Source organism: Dendrobates tinctorius, unplaced genomic scaffold (assembly GCF_039654945.1).
Source record: "Dendrobates tinctorius isolate UK_male_01 unplaced genomic scaffold, ASM3965494v1 ptg000011l, whole genome shotgun sequence".
Lineage (NCBI taxonomy): Eukaryota > Metazoa > Chordata > Amphibia > Anura > Dendrobatidae > Dendrobates > Dendrobates tinctorius.
In genome coordinates this window covers 23,661,406-23,678,403 of record NW_027361679.1, presented here as the reverse complement: position 1 = coordinate 23,678,403, position 16,998 = coordinate 23,661,406, and the positions used below count along the sequence as shown (strand labels likewise).

General features: G+C 39.7%; 1 protein-coding gene across 2 annotated transcripts in view; it reads right to left on the bottom strand.

Moving 5' to 3' along the window:
- Nucleotides 1-16,998, bottom strand: part of SNCA (synuclein alpha) — a 176,482-nt gene that overhangs the window by 128,287 nt on the left and 31,197 nt on the right. For both annotated transcript variants that reach the window (XM_073590146.1, XM_073590157.1), the window contains exon 4: nt 12,473-12,618. In XM_073590146.1, the coding sequence (XP_073446247.1) occupies nt 12,473-12,618 (146 nt within the window). The remainder of the gene's footprint in view (nt 1-12,472; nt 12,619-16,998) is intronic.

The window sequence follows — 16,998 nt, the reverse complement described above, 5'->3', positions numbered from 1 at the left end:
AGGGCAAGTGGGAAGAGTCGGGCATAGTGCCAGAATTGGCACATCTAATACATGTGTCTTTTCTGGGGCAGCTATTTTTTTGGCTGGGGAGGGTTAATATCCATGGTCCCTACACAGTCTGGGAATACCAGCCCCCAGTTGTCTGTTTCAACGTGGGAACTGCAGCTGTCTGACCAGCGGTAACTAACTTAGCACCCATAAGAGCCGCTGGTGTTTCTTGCAAATTTTGCATTTTCTCAAGGACAACAAGAGAAAATGGAGTATTTAAATTTGTTGTGCATTGTCTCCTGAGTACACACTACAGTTTTGGTACATGGCAGGGCTCAGAATGGAAAAAGTGCCATTTGACTTTTGAAACGTAAAATTGGCTGAAATAGATAGCAGTTGCCATGTCGTGTTTACAAAGCCCCTGATCTGCCTAAACAGTGGAAACCTTACACAACTGACACCATTTTGGAAACTACACCCCTCAATGAATTTAGCTAGCTGTGTTGAGCACCTTGAACTCACAAGAGCTTCACAGAATTTTATAACGTTGAGCTGTGAAAATGCAACAATATATTTTCTCACAAAAATGTTGTTTTAGTTCCAATTTTTTTTTTTTTCATAAGAGTAGCAGGAAAATATGGACCCTAAACTTTGTTATTCAGTTTCTCCTGAATACCTCATATGTTGTGGAAAACACCGTTTGGGTGCACAGAAGGACTTGGAAGGGAAAGAGCACCTTTTGACTTTGTTAATGCAAAATTGACCTGAATAGATAGCGGACGCCATCATAGTTGTTTGCACAGCCCCTGAGGTTTATAAACAGTGGAAACCCCCTACAAGTGACCCCAATTGGGAAGCTACACACCTTATGGAATTTATTTAGAGGTGTGGCAAGAATCTTAAACCCACAGGAGCTTCACAGAATGTTATAACATTAGGCCATGAAAATGAAACAATACATTTTTTACACAAAAATGTTGTTTTTGACCTAAATTTTTTATTTACAATGGTAACAAGAGAAAATGGGTCATACAATATGTTGTGCAATTTCTCCTCAGTACAACAATAACTGATATGTTGAGGAAACTACTGTTTGAGTGCATGGAATTTTGAAGCGCCATTTTGGCTGGAATAGATTGCGGATGCCATGTCACATTTGAAGATCCCCTGACATGCCAAAACAGCAGAAAACCCCACAAGTGAGCCCATTTTGAAAACTACACATCTCGAGAAAGGTGTGCAGTAAGCATTTTTAAACCTTAGGCGATCCACAGCATTATATAAAATTGGGTTGAGTATATGAAAAAATTACCATTTTTTCTACTAAAATGTTGATTTGGTCCCAAAGTTTTCAGAAGAATGGAACATTATAAAATGAACATTACAATTTCTTACGCAATTTCTCCAAAGTACTCCAACACCCCATATGTGGTTGAAAACTACTACTATTGAGGTACAGCGCAAAGCTCAGAAGGGAAGGAGCACCATATTGAGTTGAGATTTTGCTGGAATTGTTTGAGTGTGTTATGTTCCCTTTGCAGAGGTGTAAAGGTGCCAGAAAAGCAGACCGTACAATAAGTAACCCCACTTTACAAACTAAATTAATTCATCTGGTCAGCATATTGCCACCAGATGTGTCTCACAGAATTCTATACCATTGGGTAATGAAGAAAGAATTACATTTTTACCACTAAGATGTTGTTTTAGCTCCAAGTTTTTCATTTTTATAAGTGCTAATAGGAAAAAATGGACCTCACAATTTATTGTGCAATTTCTCCTGAGTGCGCCAATACATATAATTGATAAATACTTTTCAGGCACAGTGGAAATCTCCAAAGAGAAGGAGCGCCATATATTGCAGATTTTTTTTGCTATGGTTTTCGAATGCAAGGCACATTAACAGAGTCCCTGAGGTGCCAGAACAGCAGCACTCCTCCGTAAGTGACCCCATTTAATAAACTACAACTCTCAATGAATTCACCTAAGGATGCAGTGATCACATTGACATCACAGGTGTGACACAAAATTTTATACCATTGGACATAGAAGACAAAATAATTACATTTTTTTACCACAAAAATGTTATTTTAGACTAAGAATTTACATTTTCACATGGAAAAATGCATAAGAATGGCACCAAAATTTGTCACCAAATTTCTGCTGAATGTGGTAGTACCCCATATGTGGGTGTACAGTGCTACTTAGCCACATGGTGAGACTCGGAAAGGAAGGAGTGCTGTTTGACTCTTGGAGAACAATTTTTGTAGAATAGTTTGAAGACTCCATATACTGTACATGGACCTCATAAATTAAGTTGTCTCTAGTTGCAACAGAAATGCCAAACATGTGGATGCTAACTGCAGTTTAGGCACTCAGTGTGGCTCAGAAGGGAGGGGGGCATTAGGATTTGGGAGGGACAAAATAGCTGGATTTCTTTTGGGTGGCAAGGAGCTTTTCCAGAGCATTTGTGCTACCAATATCATGGAAGTTCCCTGTATTTCAACTGACAGAGGATGGACCTGAGTGGGTGAATGGGGACTTGATTTTTTTTGTGGACTGAGTTGAGGCTTTTATTGGGAGCATTTTACATAACAGTTTGGATCACATTTATCATGTGTTCTACTCTGAGCACTTACATTGGGGGTTTGCATCTAAATCATGTGACAACACTTGTTAAAGGGTCAACAATGACTTTTAGGATTGCTACTTACTATAGTTGACACTAGAGTTCTAGTTCTCTTCATCTCTGAAGAGACAATTTGCATATTTTCTCTGCAAGGAGAAACATTACCCCTTAGATCCCAGTTAGCCACCTCTCACACAGCAAAACCCGATCTCACACATTGCATTGATGAGGGGAAGTACCAAGAAGCACAGTGTCTGCAAATTGAAATTTTGGCTTTGGCTTTTATCCTAAGTCATGTGACAAGGCTCATTAAAGGGTCAACATTGACTTTTAGGATTGATACTTCCTATAGATGGCACTACTAGAGTTCTAGTCCTCTTCCTCTCTGAAGAGACAATTTGCATATTTTCCAGAGGAGCATTGCCGCTTAAAAGTCCCTCATCTTGGCATGCTTAAAATGTCACTCTGCAAGGAGAAACTTTATCCCTTGGTTCCCCATCTAAATCTTGGAATGACATTTTTCGGATGAAACCCCTGAGTGATCCATTCACTATAATGAGGCAGCAGAATTACTCTGGACTCCATCTGGCCTCTGTTCAGCTGTGTCCTTTTCAGACATGCACAAAACTATAGTCGACTACTGTATCACAGGCCAGACGGTGTCCACTTTGTCTCCATTTGTCTTATTATAAGGAATCTTCCACTGGGGGTATCGTCTGAATCTCAAATTTCATAGCTTTACACAGAAAACACAGTGTATGCGCTCAGCACAGAGCGCAGAATAATCGCAAGCCGCACCTAACTGCGATTTTTGGAAGGCAGAATGAACTAATCAACAGCAGGTTAAGAATTGCTTTTATTTATTTTTTATGTTGTCCCTCTCTCAGCCTCCTAAATGTGGCAGTCGATATCAATTGCGGCATTTGCGGTGCTTAACCGGCCTGGGCCGGTGTGGGCACCATTCCTAGCCATGACAGCCGAAGCTCAGCTATGACTTATTCCAACCTCCTGGCTGCGATTGCATGGGCACTACTGCTGTGCCCGCACGATTGCCATGATGTAAGTTTTTGTCATATGCTGTAAAGCCCTTCCCGATCATGATATAACCTTACATCAAAGGTCATGAAGAGGTTAATTCGCACTAGGCCTCTTTTTGTGATGATTTGGCCTTGTGCCAACATGTGGGGCTTAATGCATGTCATTGATGTGAATCGTACCACATAGATGTTGATCATGCCTCTTGTGACCACTTTTGGCCTCTTTAATGCAGGAAGACTTAAAGAGGGGACCAAAAAAGTTTCAAAATCAAAACCAAAGGATTGAGTAGACACCTGTGGTGGCAAGACAGATGAGAAGTGGGCCTAAGATAAATGGGTATAATGTTTTAGTATTCTTATCCTCTTTGGTCCTCTAAAATACAAAATCCAGCAAAATGGCTTGTCATTAGTGATGGGTGAACCCGTGGAAGTTTGGTCCCTGCGGGTTTGGATGCACATCTAAAAAGGGGGCTCAAACATCCATTGTTTGCTGCGCTGTCATTTGCATAACAGCGCAGCATAAACAAACTTTGATCGGCCATAAGATCATTACCACTGGTCAGAGAGCTGTGGTTCCCATGCTGTCAGATGACAGCATGAGCCAGCAGCTGTGACTTGCTGTAAAAAGGTTACCTCTGGTCACACATGTATAAATAAATAGTTAATTAACAAAATTAACATGCAGCCCTCAGAAGTCAGCTTTAGCATGGCTGGTTATCAAGATTAGAATGTCCCACAGTTTTAAATGAGTTAAATACATAACTGCAAAAAACAGTGTGGGGTCCCCTCAGCCTAAAAATAGCAACCCGCAGCTGCACCAAAAAAGATGCATCAATTAGAAACACCAATTTTGGCTCTTTGCTCATCTCTTCCCACTTTGCCTGGTGCAGTGGCAAGTAATGTAGAGTAATATTTGTGGGGTTGATGTCAGCTGTTTTATGGCCACTGACATCAAGCCCACAGGTTAGTAATGGAGAGGTGTCTATAAGACATCACTAACCTCATAGTTAGAGTGTAAAAAAGACATGGCCAAAATAAAATCCTTTAAATGAAATAATGACACAGACTCCTTTATTTGAAAATAAACATCACATTTATACACACTTTTACTCCGAATCCTTTGAAGCTCATGTCACCTGTAAAAAAAACAGAAAATAAACAACCATAATACTCATCTTTACGCCTAATACACCAATGCCCATGTCCCCTGGAAAAAAAGAAAAATAATGAACAACCATATCCCTCACCTGTCTGATGTGAAGATAATCCATGCTGTTTGACAGACCAAATTGGTCTGTGGAAAAAAGCTCAGCATGCTGAGAGTGGCTTCCCAAATCAGATCACATGCTCCCATTTAAGTCTATGGGTGTGGGTAAAACATTGGACTGCACTAGGATGTCATCGGAGTGAAGTCTGATTTGTGATGACACAAACAATGAAGATGAACAAATTAAGTACTCCATCTTCTCCACACCTGTGATAGAATTCTCTCATCCGAGATAATCAGCTCACAGTAAATTGACACTCAGCTCAAATATCAGAGTTTGAATCAAGTGTAATTACTATAATCGATCCTATTCTCTCGGAAAAGAGAATCATTGCTCGTGTGAGCGTGCCCTACTCACCTCTCCACACAACTTCCCATGCCTCTTGCATCACCACCACTTTTCTCACCCAGTCCTCTTCTTCCATCTTATCATTTTGTTCTTCTAGCACCTGCAATTATGGCAGCATTGAGACCCAGAATGAGAAAAGGTGCAATCGGAGAATGGAGCATGAACGGCATTAGTAAGACATTATATAGGGAGTGCTGAGGAGAGCTTTGATATGAGTATTGTTTTTTTCTAAAGTTTGGCACATTTGTAAATCTTTATCTTCAATTTGAAAGTAAATGACTTTTGTTAGTCCTAGTTGATGTGCATATTTTTCCTCTTTTTTAGGCCTTTCTACAATTCTGCACAGTTGGGTAAGAACTTCTGCTGATATATTAAAACAAGTGCCCAGACAAGCACTGAATGGGTGAAGAAATATCTTTACTAAATATACGAGCAGATTTGGATGGAGGCAATGCTGACATTTCCTCACTATGTAGGAGGTGAAGAGAAACACTGTTAAATGTGTGTTATTGCCTTGTTAGTCCTTGGCACATTTAATCTTCTCATGTGATGCTTTCTCAATAACAAGTGAGATAAAAAGACTATTGTAGCCTACACTGTCTAATTTTTTACCATATGTCTGTTCAATGACAAATGGTGCATACAGAAGACAGCTTATCATGTCATAAAAAGATACAAAAAGTCATGATTTCACTGTTACATACAGAATCATAATGTTTAGGTGGAACTGTCATCAGACTATCATGACCTATGCATTTATGGATAGCATAATATGGGCACATGTCCAGTCTCCTATTAGCCAGGAATGATCTGGGAATACATCTGTTAATAAGTGTGGGTAATTCATTAGGGGAAAGGTTTTCTTCAACCTCCTAAAAGATATTCATAGCATGCATGTATCTACACAGCAGCCAACCGTCACTGCTAAGAAAGACAGGGACTGGCAGGAAGAGCACTCCTTATAATTTATGAACGGCATCTGGTGTATTATTGATTTATTGTATTAGCCAAAGCTGAAAAATAATTTTTGGACCACTACAGGCAAAAACTGTGCTACTACTATTTAAAAGGGGTGAGGAGTTAAAACAAGCTATCACCTATCCACTAGGTAGGTAATAACTTGCTGATGTTGTGCGTCCCATTGTAAGAGGGGGCCAGGACAGTAGTCGAGGACACCGGGGCTCTGGTGTCCTGACCTCCTCCCACAGAAAAACCATCAGCTTCTACCAGTGGACCTGTTCGAGGGGATGTTCCACCATCAGGGATTCCACTGCAGTGCAACTCAGCTCCTGCACACTTGGTTACAGTGCTCAAGGCTGAAATAACGGACACAGATACCGGTTCTGATGCCAAATCAATGATTTTACTTTCTTCTTCATTGGTCCCAGACACATCAGTTACATTACAGTTCACACAGCCTTCCTCCTGCACTTTCCCTTGCTTAGTTTCTGCATCCTCAAGCACATTCTGGGGTAGTAGCGCCCTAAGCGATACCACAGCATCACTCCTTTGAGACCTCAAGATATAGGGGATCCTATTCATCCGCTTCGCCTCACACTTGCAGGCTTCAGCCCTATTTAAGTTCTGCCACATTGTGAACACTCTGTGCCCTGCACGACTCTTAGACCACTTCTTCCTTTCTGTTCCTGCTCCTGTCATAAACTGCAATTTCCCTGGGTGCTCCAATCTTATCCAGCACCTGTCTGACTGTGCCCGTGCTTTCCTGCTTTTTATCAACGTTGTGGAGCTGCTATGGCATCCTGGGCTTAGAGCCCTTGTGGACTTGTCAGGCATGCTCACCCTTCTCCCTAAATCCTTTAGCCTACACTTACTTAACCCATAGCAGCTCCTCCTACAGTTAACCCCTATGTGAACTCCTTATCAGCTATATCTAACAAGGCCCACTAGTGTACCCCCATCTAGTGTCCCACAACAGAAATACGCTTACCAATGTCTATGAACTCTATACTAATAGTGCCCTCCACTATTGAACCCGAAGGATGCACTGTCTTACCCTAAACTTATACATTAATACGCAAAACATAATATAATACAATCTATACAGCATGGTAACATATACTGTATATAATGTGGCAGTAACAATGAAAATGGTGGTAATATACGATAGTGTAGCAATACCGAGCATAATTACATCTGTACAACATTTACAATATATTAATATTAGATCTTATTAAAGGGGAGGTGGCATTAAAGGGATACGCCTAGAGTTGAGCGACTTTGGTCGGATCAGGTTTCGTGAAACCCGACTGAAACAAAATTTGAGTCGGATGAAACTGGTCCGACTAGGGCAAAAAAAGTCGGAGTTTCATCCGAAACCCGACCCCAAAGCAAGACAATGGGGAATAAAAGTCGGCATTGAGTGGATGAATGTCATTCGCTCAATGCCGACTTTTATTTCCCATTGACTTGCATTGGGGTTAGGTTTCAGACGAAACTCCGACTTTTTTTTGCCCTCGTCGGACCAGTCTCATCTGACTCAAATTTTGTTTAATTTGGGTTTCACAAAGTCACTCAACTCTAGAAACGCCACTTCAATACCTTACCCTATCATTGACATGTGCACTGATTAGTAGATCAGGGAATTTTCATTCATGATGGGAACATTTTATCCCAGTTGCTTGGCAGATTGGATGCCCAATAGCAATTCCATCAATTCTCTATGGGGCTGTTGGAAAATAGAAAAGAGCAGCACTCGACTGCGCCATAGAAAAAGAAGGGAGGGCAGGTCGAGTGTGTGCACTGCTGCTTCATTTTAATGTGAATAAATGCTCTGCATTAGCAATGATTAAGGATGCTGAGCATGTCTGAAACATGTCAGCCTGTCAGCAACTTTTGACCCAGTTTATGTGCTCTTTTTTGAGAAACATTTGGGTCACACAAACCTTTTCACAAGCTTTTCTCTCACACTGCATTGCACTATATATGCCTTACCCTCCATTTTTTGACTCTTACTTCAAAGGCTCTTTCAAAGGAAACCTATCAACAAGTATATGACGGTGCGGCGACCACAACAAAATCAACCACATTGTGTTTGGCGCTGGTCGCTGCACCGTCAAAACGACACATATGGAGGCATCCGCATACATTGGCATGGCCTGCATACCCAATGCTAAAGATAGGGTAAGCAAGCCGAATGCTGACGTAGGTGGAGCTGAATGGAGGAGGCGCGGCAGGGGGCAGAGCTTAATGGAGGAAGTCCACATCCCACTGCAGCTCCTCCATACGCTTGTGTGAAACTAGCCTACGACATTCAAAGCTCTTTTTTTGTTGCATGGTTGATTGGATGCTGTTATATAGACCTCATTCCTTTGAAGGATTTTATTTCTTACTTATTGTTTTATATAGCAACAGCATGTTCCACAGTGCTCTACAGAGGTTGTTGTCATACACATCAATCATTGTTTCCCAGCGCAACTTGGTCTTCTTTCGAAGGAAGCCAATTAACCTGTCTTTCATTTTTTAAGAGTGTGGAAGGAAAGTAAAGACACTGATGCAAATTCAAAGAGAGAATTTATGCGGCATGCAAAGGTTGCCCACTGTACATGACTCCGTGCCACCTCCATGCTGTCCTTACATGACTTAGCGGTCACTGTCACATTTGGTCTTAAAAAACACACAACGCATCAAGAAATGCTTGTGTATGCGCTGAGAAAATGAAAGGTTATGGCCAACTGCAAAGAAGCTAATGTAACAATAACATCCAATAGAGCTGTGGATTCTAGTAATATAAAGGAAAAAGACAATATAGTAAAATAAAGGAAAAACTGAGGCTATTTGTCAAACAGCTGATTGATTATTATTGTCATTCTTATATATCCATAAACATTTAAAACGTATTCTTGTTTATCCAAGGTGAAAATCTATTAATATTTCATGTATCCACATGTAAAATGTTCCATGCCTGAACAGAATTCCTAATTACTGGTGGAGATATGTTTTCTTTCTGAAGACTTATGATCGCTTTTGGACAAATGTTATGTCATCCTAATAGCTCCTTGATTGTAAGCCCGTGAGGGTCCTATCTCTCCCATGTAAGTTTTATGTTTACTGTACTTGCTTGGATCCCATGTATATAATATTTTCATGTGTACAAAGCTCTGGACTTATGGTCTTTTAAGCATAATCTGTCAGCAGGTCTTTGCTATCCCATATTAGAGCTGCATGATGTTGGGGCAAAGACCCTGACTTCAGTGATGTATCACTTAAAGGACTACTTGCTGAGTTTTGATAAAATCACAGTTTTATCGGCTGCAGATCTACCAGTTTTCTGAATGTTTGGCTCTATATAACATCACCCACACATTGGCAACTTTCTGTCTCCTCTGTGCATAGGCATCAAGCTGACAATTAGTGGTGAGGACGGGGATATACAGAGCTCATGACTATGGATGACTACAGGTTTACTAATCCTATAGTGATAAAATCACTGTTTTAGTAGGAGATTATCAAAACTATAGCAACCAGTCCAGTAAGTGACACATCGCCATGTAAGGGTATCTGATTCTACATTATTCTGCTTTCAGATTATGTAACAACAACTTGATAACAGAATTCCTTAATAATATATATATATATATATACAGTATATATATATATATATATATATATATATATATATATATATAAAATATTAATTCTAAATACAGTTCACACAAGGTGTTTTTTCAGCATTTTTTTCTGCAGCAAAACCTGATCCTTTAGCAGGAAAATAAGCTGCATAGAAAAGCATGTTTTACTTGGCTTTTCTTACTTTTTTGGCTGTGTTTTTTATGTGTTTTTTGTGTGATTTTGCTGTGGTTTTGTCATGCAAGATTTGCCTCTTGTGCATGCTGATAAAGTTCAGTGTTGGGTTTTTTCACTACCCATTCATTTCAATTGATGAAAAACGCTGAAAAAACTCTGAAAGAAGTGACATGCTCCATTGTGCAAAAAAACATGAAAAGTACAAAATCTTGATGGTAAAGAAAACAAGCTGTGTGCATGAGATTTCTGAAATTTCATAGACTTTTGTGTAAAACGCAGCTGAACATTTACATAAATGCCTAGTGTGAACTTCGCCTACAACGTCTCCAAATAAACAGCCAAAATATTCAGTCCCTTCTTACGTTATGCATGCTGGACACTTTCCATCCTTGAGAAAACCATTCTTATGAAACCATTTTTCAATGCAATTTTGGATGGTTATTTCAAATATTTCACCGAATACTGTCAATTATAAGGACTAAATACATTACTAATGCAGTTTTCGAAAATTGATTTTGGGCTATGGATGCAAGAAGGTTTTGGTTGAGTCATCTACATTAGTGAATTGTATCTAAATCGGAAGTAAGGTTGAAAGAACAGATGGTATCTTCCAGCTACAATTGTAAACCACGGATTAAAATACTACTCAAGAGCACATCTATTAAATTGCCATTTCGCTCGCCTGTACCTAAGCTAGCACAAATGGTTCATTTATCCACCATAATGTTTCAAAGTTACAGAAACCCGGCAGCTAATTTTCCCCGAGTCCTTTATAATTGTTATGCACAGCACACCGGGTGAACATGATAACAGCAGGTCAACATCAGCAGCTATTGCTAAAGGCTTGGCTGCTGAAGGTCATTACATCAGCTTTCGGATGAAACAAGTGTATTTGTCAGAGCTGACTCATATCCAGCATTCAGACTGATGGATTCAAAAAACACACTCAAGAACGTAAACTTCAATTAATTAAGAGTCGAAAATGATCTAATAAAAAACATTCCCTCTAACACATTGCAATGCTGTGAATCTGTTGACTTCTAATCCCACCACAACTGCCATTAGTGTCACCCTGCGACATTTTCCAAGTCCAAATGGCAGGCTCCTGTTGTCTCTGCTGTAAATGATGGGGTCAACGATGCTTCAGTGCTGAATGGCTTACCATCGCCTTGCCAGCCATTCTAGCTTGCCATGTCTCTCCACAGACACTTCATCTGAATCATAAGTAACAATGCCAGCTCAACGTGCTTTTATTATTTCATGCGCGAATGTTCTAGCCTTGAAGCTTTTCTAAAACCTATTTTACGTTAGTCATCAGTACAATCTAGTTATATACTTTTATATGGTGCGGTGAAGGAATTAGTCATGTACATGCAGATAAATCATTTACCACAGACTCAATGCAGAAACCAGAAAATGTTCTACCCCAAAACATAAAATACATGGCTCAGATTGGCAATGTTAGCACAGTCTTCCAAATTCTAAAATCATCCCTGTAACAGGGAAATAAAAATGTGAATTGACCTAAGGAAAACTCTAGAAGAAAAGAAGAGGTGGCAAAAGGAAAAGAAAACAGGCAATGCTTTGCTATACAAGGAAAAAAAGATGTGGCAATGTAACAGAGGCTAAAACGACATTTTTGTGGTATCATCTCTACGGATATGTTCAAGAGCTTTTGTGGTGCTTATGTAGAAGGTGATGTAGTAGGGCCATGGTCTCACATTGTACAGGATTATTAGAGCATGGATCGTTATTAGGAGCCTTGCCTCTACCACAGCTCTTGACCTTTATTTCTTATATTTTAAATACAATGCATTTAGAATAACGGGAAACAAGCATATATTTAATTTACTATTTGTAGAGATCTGTTCATAGCCCTTAACTGATGTTTTAAGGGGATGAGAGATACAAACCATGGTCTACTTTCCACAGCTCATTTGTATCTTACCAGATGTTGTCGTCATCTTCAGTATATCATCTCTTTGCCATCAAGGATTTATGTGTGTAATTCAAAGCACCTTATTGAATACCATACAGTTTATTTAGTAATATAGTCATGTCTTTGTGGGTTCCATTTATAAAATGCTGGCGTCATTAATAAAGATTAGAGAAAAGAAGAGAACTGCCCGACATTCATTTTCATGTACAAAAATGCAGACCTACAGGACAGTATAATTATAAATATGTCATTGATCTTAGTTTTCCTGGTGCCCGTATGATCAAACACATCCCAGCACAGCTGTCATTCATCTACACATCCAATTTGTGCTCTCATGGTGGCTTTGACAGTGCGGTTCTATTGTAAGAGTAGAAATTTTCCCACTAACAATGACCTTTTGGAGAAGGCTTTCAAAAGTAATCATATACATTAACACAATATGTTTCACATTTCACTTACATTCACCTGAGAATAAAAGTGTCATTATTTATATAGCACATACCTTATTACCCATCTGATCCTTTTTCACTAGACCTGTGGCTGCAGCAATATTTCCAGCACCCTCGACCGTCTTTTGTGCAACCACTGACACTCCTGTAACTACTGCTCCACCCACTTGAGATACTTGCTCTTTGGTTTTTTCAGCAACTATTTGGAAATCATAAAATACATTACATTATGTCATGTGAAACAGTAACACTATAATAGTCAAACCAAACACAAAAACTGGCCATTGACACATCCAGCTACAGTTATTCCTAATTTACTTTTAAACCTAGAACGCATACCTGGGGCCTCGCAGGCCTGCCAGGTTACTTGTTTTCTATTTTCTGTAAAAGTACTTTAGTTAGAATTTTGAAAATCTAGGTAATCCTCAGGTATATAGTTGTTAGTAATTTCCAGTTATTCATATATTTTTATGTTACAGACATTTCGGTATAACAACCTTTTTTTGGGACTACCCCATATTCAGGCACCTGGGGCCTTTTAGGCCTGTACTAGGTTTACATGTGATACTCAGTCTTTTTGTCTGTATTGTTGCTGGGGAAGAACTTTTATGACTCTGCTATTGCTGGGAAGAGTGTGGGTTCTGCATGACAACATGGTCATGTGATCTTGGAAGGGAGGCTCCCTCACAAAGTCATGTGTCTCTGACCTCATCGCAGGTCATTTTGTCCTAATTGCTGGAAAGACTTTGGAGGAAGAAGTCAACTTTCTTTTGTCTGGAAATAGAAACTTTCTGAGCTCCAAAACCAGAGGCTTCTACTGCACTACAAGAAAGTGATCTGTTGGAGGTAAGAGGAGGGGGGCTGCACTTTACCTGCTTTATATCGCTTGGTGTGCTGGGACCCTAACAAAGAGTATTATCACATACTGTTTACAGTGCACAAGCCTGATTGTAATTTTTTTTTTTTTTCTTTTTAGTTTACTGACATCTAAAATTACAATGGCACAGTCTACTTCCAGGGGATTGACTGACCATGAAATCGAGGTGATTGTTTTCAGTAGTGATGAAGAAAGTGAAATTTCTTTGTCTGATGAAAAGTACATGCCACCAGCTAATGTATCAACTTCATTGTCCAGCGACTCTTCAGATGATGAAGACGTAGTGGATCCAGCAGAACGTTCAAATAGAACATCTAAAATGAATATTTTTTGGAACAGTACTGCTGCGGCTCCTGCACGCACCCCATCACATAACATTATTAGAGTTGCTCAAGGAGCTGTCGGAATTCCCCAATTCATGTCCAAAAGAGATGTTTTCTGTAAATTTGTTTCGGATGATATTGCAGATGAGGTAGTTTTGTGTACTAACGTAGAAGGAAAACGTATCGCGTCAGGAAGAAAAAAAACATGGAAAAATATAACTAAAGAGGAACTATATGCTTATATTGGCCTTACTCTTGTGGCAGGGTCGACAAAAGCATACGATGTTCCAATCAGAGAGTTATTTCAGAACCCATTTTGAGATCCACACTACAAAGCTACTATGTCCATCAATAGATTTGAGGGTATTCGGAGATGCCTTTGTTTTGCTGAAAAGAGAACTCGCCCTGTGAGGTTGGCAACCGATAAATTAGCCCTATTAGCTATATCTGGAATCTTTTTATCAAGAACTGTACAAAGCTTTACCATTCCAGTGATAATGTGACAGTGGACGAGCAACTTCTTGCCTTTAGGGGACGTTGCAAATTCATTCAGTATATGCCCAGTAAGCCAGCTAAGTATGGCATAAAAATGTTCTGGATGTGCGATTCAGGAAGCTATAATGGGATGAATGGTCTGATTTACTGTGGCAAAGAAGCTGATGCTCCAGTCCAGAAAGACCTATGTTCCGACATAGTGAAAACACTTGCTCTACGGATTACGGATCCATTACGGATCACCTCCTGGTGGACCCCAGCGCTAGTGGGAATGCATCCTTACTTTGCAATTGTAAAATAAATTTGGAAAAGTATTTTTATTTGAGTTATTCCGTGTTATTTGCACACAGGCCTAAAAGGCCCCAGGTGCGTGAATATGGGGTAGTCCCAAAAAAAGGTTGTTATACCGAAATGCCTATAACATAAAAATATATGAACAACTGGAAATTACTAACAACTATATACCTGAGGAATACCTAGAGTTTCAAAATTCTAACTAAAGTAATTTTACAGAAAATAGAAAACAAGTAACCTGGCAGGCCTGCGAGGCCCCAGGTATGCGTCCGCCAGCCTTAGCTAGGGTCACCAGGAGGTCAGATCCATTACGGAATCCCGCCCTGGCGGACCCCAGCGCTAGTGGGAATGCATCCTTACTTTGCAATAAACTTTGAAAAGTATTTTTATTTGAGTTATTCCATGATAATTGTAAACAGGCCTAAAAGGCCCCAGGTGCGTGAATGTGTAGATTTCTATGGGTATGCGTTCTAGGGTTAAAATACATTAATCTATCAATTTTTATAGGTAAAAGATTTAAAAGGGTTGTCCACTACTCAGACAAACCCTTCTCATTCCATGTGTTTGCCCCTTGTAAAATAATATCACTTATACTCACCTCCGGTGCCGACACAGTTCCAATGCCGTTGACACTGTCTTTCCCGGAATTCATGTAGCCAATCAGCCGCCACTATTCTCCCTGACGTCAGACAAATCACATACATACAGTGGATTTGAAAGCTGCTGCTCTCACTTCCTCCAGCTGTAGGTGATATTTTTATAGCAGGAGAGAGTGAAGTGGCCGCTAGTCGGCCACAGGGGTCGTGTGACATAACAATGTCATGTGAGTCCTGGGAGAGACAGTGCTTATACCACTGGAATGGCGCCAGCACCGGAGGTGATTATAAGTGTTATTATTTTGCAAGGGACAAATCTACAGATTGAGAAGAGGTTGTCTGAGTAGTGTAGTGGTCAACCACTTTCGTACATAATACAATATTGTTATATTTTCTGTATATTATAACAATCAATTCTACTTTATGTAACGGTTACCTCTAAATGGGTTCCCTAAACTATTTTTTAACATCTATTCATAAGAACAACCTGGTGTAACAAGTTGTACAATTTGATCTGAGATTCCACCTTTTGCTGCCAATGCCAATTCAGCTTTATATAAAGGGTGAGGAATGGATGTCCCTATGAACTGGTCTTTCTCAAATGAATCATCCTTTTTTAACACATGTTAAAGAGGCCATAGTCATATCCAAATACATTTCCAAACTGCCTGCAGTATTTTTGAACTCACCACTAAAGCGGTGTTTGATCTATTCAGTTCTAAATCCCATTTAGACAAACCAATAATCTGGGAACTAGGCACATATTAGTCTCTGTAATCTAAGAGGACATTAGGAAAATGCATCTTCTGGACAAATGCTAGATTGCAGGAAAATGAGTTGTATGGGGTTGAGAACACTGATGCTAATTTACATACTGTATCCCTGACTCTCTGCACTGCTCAACGGCCTGGTAGACACACTACAGATTATTTGCACTTTTGGCAGAAAAATGTTGATATATTGCCATTTTACAAATAAATATATTTGTACGAGTCAATTGTTTATATTATGTTGCTAACCATTTGGGGACATATATGGACCTGACATGTGTTGTTTAGTCAAATGTACACAAAGAGGGACGGTTTTGTTATTCTGTAGTGTGTAATGCTAGGTAATAACTAGTTGGAATAAATCTCCTACAGCTCTTGGGTCAATCAATTAGCAGATAACAGGGTTCCTCATTTTTGGTACCTTTACATCATGGCTGCGTGGTATGGTATTACAAGCTTTTAATAGAGTAGTATACATAAAGCATCACTCCAGCATTTTTTTTATTTCACCATAAAAGTGGTATCACTAACGTAAGTTTCTTGCTCTAGTGATATACTTATCATCCACCATCTTCAGCCGCATATTCTGACAGACCAGAAGTCAGAGGTATCGGTCACAATCTCTCAATGTAAGTCTACAAGAGCCTCATTCTGGCCTCATTCTGGCTCTCGCAGACTTACATTGAGAAGTGATCACCGGCTCACCCAGTAAACATTGGAGCAATCTGGCAGGTCCAAATCTGTGTAAAATGCATAAAATAACAAACTCATCAAGTACTTACCCTCCCTGTGTCCAGCATCACCTCCCTGCTGCTGCTCCATTCTCGGTATTTTAAGCACATTACTGATGTCTCATCAACAGTGTTCATCAACTATCTAGTTATTCATTAAGATCAACAGCTCACACACTGAACTTGCTATAGAGCACAGTGCGTTAGCTGCCGAGTGCTATTGACAAGAGATCCACGCTGTAGGCACCAGAGCAGTGGTGAGGATCCAGTTCTTGCTGAATTTATTTTTTGTATTTTACAAACTTTACGGCTAATTTTTCTGAAGCCCCCTTTGAGAATTCATTACTACAAAAATATGAGATGGATTGTGATAGAATTCTGTTGACGGTATCATGAACCACAGCAAATTTTTACTAAAATCTTTTCCTATCTCTCTACAAGGAGACCTCAAGAAGTGTTTTTAGGACTTGATGTCAGTCACTACCTAGACCAA